At 64.0% G+C, this 2,904-nt stretch overlaps 1 protein-coding gene across 3 annotated transcripts in view; it reads left to right on the top strand.

Annotated features, from left to right (window-relative positions):
• The window catches only part of Elavl3 (ELAV like RNA binding protein 3), a 34,609-nt gene continuing 31,705 nt past the window's right edge, over window positions 1-2,904 (top strand). For 2 of the 3 annotated variants that reach the window (XM_021172240.1, XM_029482043.1), the window contains exon 1: window positions 1-425. In XM_021172240.1, the coding sequence (XP_021027899.1) occupies window positions 417-425 (9 nt within the window). In that variant the 5' untranslated portion in view covers window positions 1-416. The remainder of the gene's footprint in view (window positions 426-2,904) is intronic. The other variant, XM_029482044.1, reaches the window with a different exon arrangement.

Genomic DNA, 2,904 nt, shown 5'->3' with positions numbered 1-2,904 from the left:
CGGAGCGCGCAGCGCGGGCCGGTGGGAGGGAGGGAGGGCGGGCGAGAGGAGAGGACCCATCACCCGGCACGGGACAGGCCGGACAGAGGGCCCGCCGCAGAAGGCAGAGCTGCCGAGATCTCAGTCACAGAAAGAGCGACTTCTTCAGGCCCGGCGGGGCCGCGCTCCGGGCACCCTCCACTGCGCGCCCGCTCCCTCCATCCACCTGCCGCTGGGGGTCTGGCCGTCGAAGCGCGCCCCAGGCTCGGGTCAGTTCCCGGCCTTCGAGGGCGCCGCCGCCTCCATCTCCTCCTCTGCAGCGGCCGCAGACGCAGACGCCCGGGCGGGACCCCGGCGTGAGCACCAGGCGCCCCCCTAGGAGTGCACGACCCCCGGAGCCGCCCTCGATACGGACCGCGCCCGCCGGGCACACAAGAATGGTCACTGTAGGTACTCCCTTGTCGCCGCGAGACGAACACGGGAGGGAGGGGCGGAGGCTGGCTCCACGGAAACGCGGAGGGTGGGGGGGTAGGACCAGGCCTAGCTAGGCCTGGGGGGGGGGGGTAGTACCGCGCCTCGGGCCTGAGAGTGGCCAGAGCCGCATCCGGAGTTTTGGGGAGTGGAGCCTGGTTCGAGAGACTTTGGAGAGCCAGGCTGTATACAGGGTGCCCTCGGCCACCCGGTGGTCCTTGTGGCTCTTCACTGGAAGGCTGTGGGGGAGGGGCCGCGGCGGCGGAGGATGCTTCCAGCATCCCAGGCCCAGACCCGCAGGCCGCCCAGGAGGACGAGGGCCACGATCGCCCACTGTTGGTCCGGGTAACGCCACTCGGCCTTCTCTGAGAGCTTTTTTGGGGGGAGGGGAGATGGAGAGGCGGGGTGGCGTCGGATCGCGCTGCTCTAGGCCCGAGCCGCACCCGAGAGGCGGGCATCTTCGTCCTCGAACCCCGTCGACCTTGCGGCAAGCGGGGAGGGGAAGAGGAGGGGGCGCCCTGAGGCCTCGCGGCGGCCGCCGTGATCCCTTTGTTTCTCCGCCCGGCCGTAGCCTCGCGCGGGGCCTTGGGGCTGCGGGGGGGGGGATAGTGCGGGAGGGGGGTCCCCGTTCCCCGGCCGCTGCCTCCGGGTGAGGGCGTCCGGGGCTGCAGCAGTACTCCATAGGGCCTACTGCACGCGCCCTCCCCGGTCAGGGCTCCGGGCCGCAGGGTGACCTTGAACGCGCCCGCAAATCGGGCCGCCCGGCCGGCGCACGGTTGCTTTCAGCAGCCTCGGAGCTGGTCAGCTCCCGAACTCACGGCCCCGCCCGACATGCCACGCCCTGTCGTGCCACGCCCATCTAGGCCCCGCCCCTAGGCCCCCTGGACCTGGCCTCAAGCGAGCCCCAGGACCTCCACCCCGCAGCCCGGGCGTGTCCCGGGGCGGGGCTGGCCAGTGCTCACCGCACCCTGGCTCCACCCCCGCCTCCCTGAGCGACTAGCTCCCCGCGCCGCCGAGCGTCCTTTGTCTGGTCCCCGCGCCCAGCCTACCTTTTCCGTCTTCGGAGATCTCTTCCTGTGTGTCTCTGAACACCAAGTGTTGTTCCCGGCCTCCTTTTCGAGTCGTGGTGTGCACGGTGGGGGGCGGGAAGCTCAGTAGTCCATCTTGAGTCTCCTCTCTCCTGGGCCCTGGCACTAGGCCACCTGGCTTTAAGAAAGGACCACCTCCTCCCCATGCCTTCCCAAGGGCTCAGCTTGCTGTGTGACCTCAGGCTATTTTCTTACCATCTCTGGGCCTCAAGGTGTTCATCCAGGTCTGAGACTAGGAATGTAGCCTCCTGGAGACTCTCAGAAACCCTACAATATACCTCCAAGACTTCCCTCATCTGTTGTTCTGTTTGAAAAGATAAGAGGGTGTGGTCAAAGGTTACAGCAGGGCCTGGAGACCCTTGGAGGCCTGGAATTACCACTGGTGGTGGTGGGGACACTCAAGAAGGGATGCCTTGAGGATAGACCAGGAGGAAGTGAGGGGATGCCGGATTCAGTGGGGCCCCTCGTAGATTAGAAGTAGAAGGAAAAGGGCTCAGAAATACAAGGTTCGGTCTGCACCACGTGGTGGTCCTGATTTGCTGTGCTTAGCCACTCAAAGCCCTATTGTCACCAGTATCCCGGCATCTGTCACTGTGACTGGAGGCCAGAGGCCCAGCTGGAGGCCAAGGGGGTCTGAGGAGCAAGTAGCTTTAGGTGTGTTGCTGACAAATTCCTACTTCAGCTGTGTGTGATTGGGAGTAAGGGCAGTTACAAAGAGGGAGTCTGGGGGTGGGGGAAAAGAGAAAGAGTGAGGGGGACGTTTAAGCTTAGAGTGGGAAACAGGCCCACAGGAGGAGCCGGAGAAGGATGGAGAGAAGGTCCCCATCAGTCAGCCTTGCCTCTCCTGTCCCCCTCCTTTCTGTCCTGGATCAGGGCAGGACGGGTGTGGCTTCTGCCAATCCCATCCCCATTATCGGCTTAGGCGGCTCAGTTGGTTCAGCTGTGAAATGAACACCCGGCCCTGCCCAGCTAAGCTGGCGCACGGCAAGGCGAGAGAAGTGGTGAGAGAAGCGCAGGCTGGGCAGTGAACCCCTCAGAACTAGCACAGCCTGGTATCCCCCAGTGTCCTTAAAGTGGGCAGGATGGCTGCCAGGTAACTCCATAGACGCTGGGGTTGAGTCAGGTGTCATGCTGACTCAAGGCTGGCAATATGGCTCCGCAGGTGCTTGCAACCAACTGGACCAACCTGAGTTGCATCCCTGGAACACACGGATGGAGGGAAAGAACCAACTCCCAAAGTTGTCCTTACATCTCCACACAGGTGCAGGAGCACACACGCGCACACACACACAGGCCTGTGTAGGCGCCAGAGCAAACACTAAACTCCTCACTAAGAAATGGAACAAATGCTCTCCACTTTTCTTTT

This window comes from Mus caroli, chromosome 9 (genome assembly GCF_900094665.2).
Source record: "Mus caroli chromosome 9, CAROLI_EIJ_v1.1, whole genome shotgun sequence".
NCBI lineage: Eukaryota > Metazoa > Chordata > Mammalia > Rodentia > Muridae > Mus > Mus caroli.
Note: the sequence above shows the minus strand (reverse complement) of the source record. Positions and strands in the feature narration are given on the sequence as shown.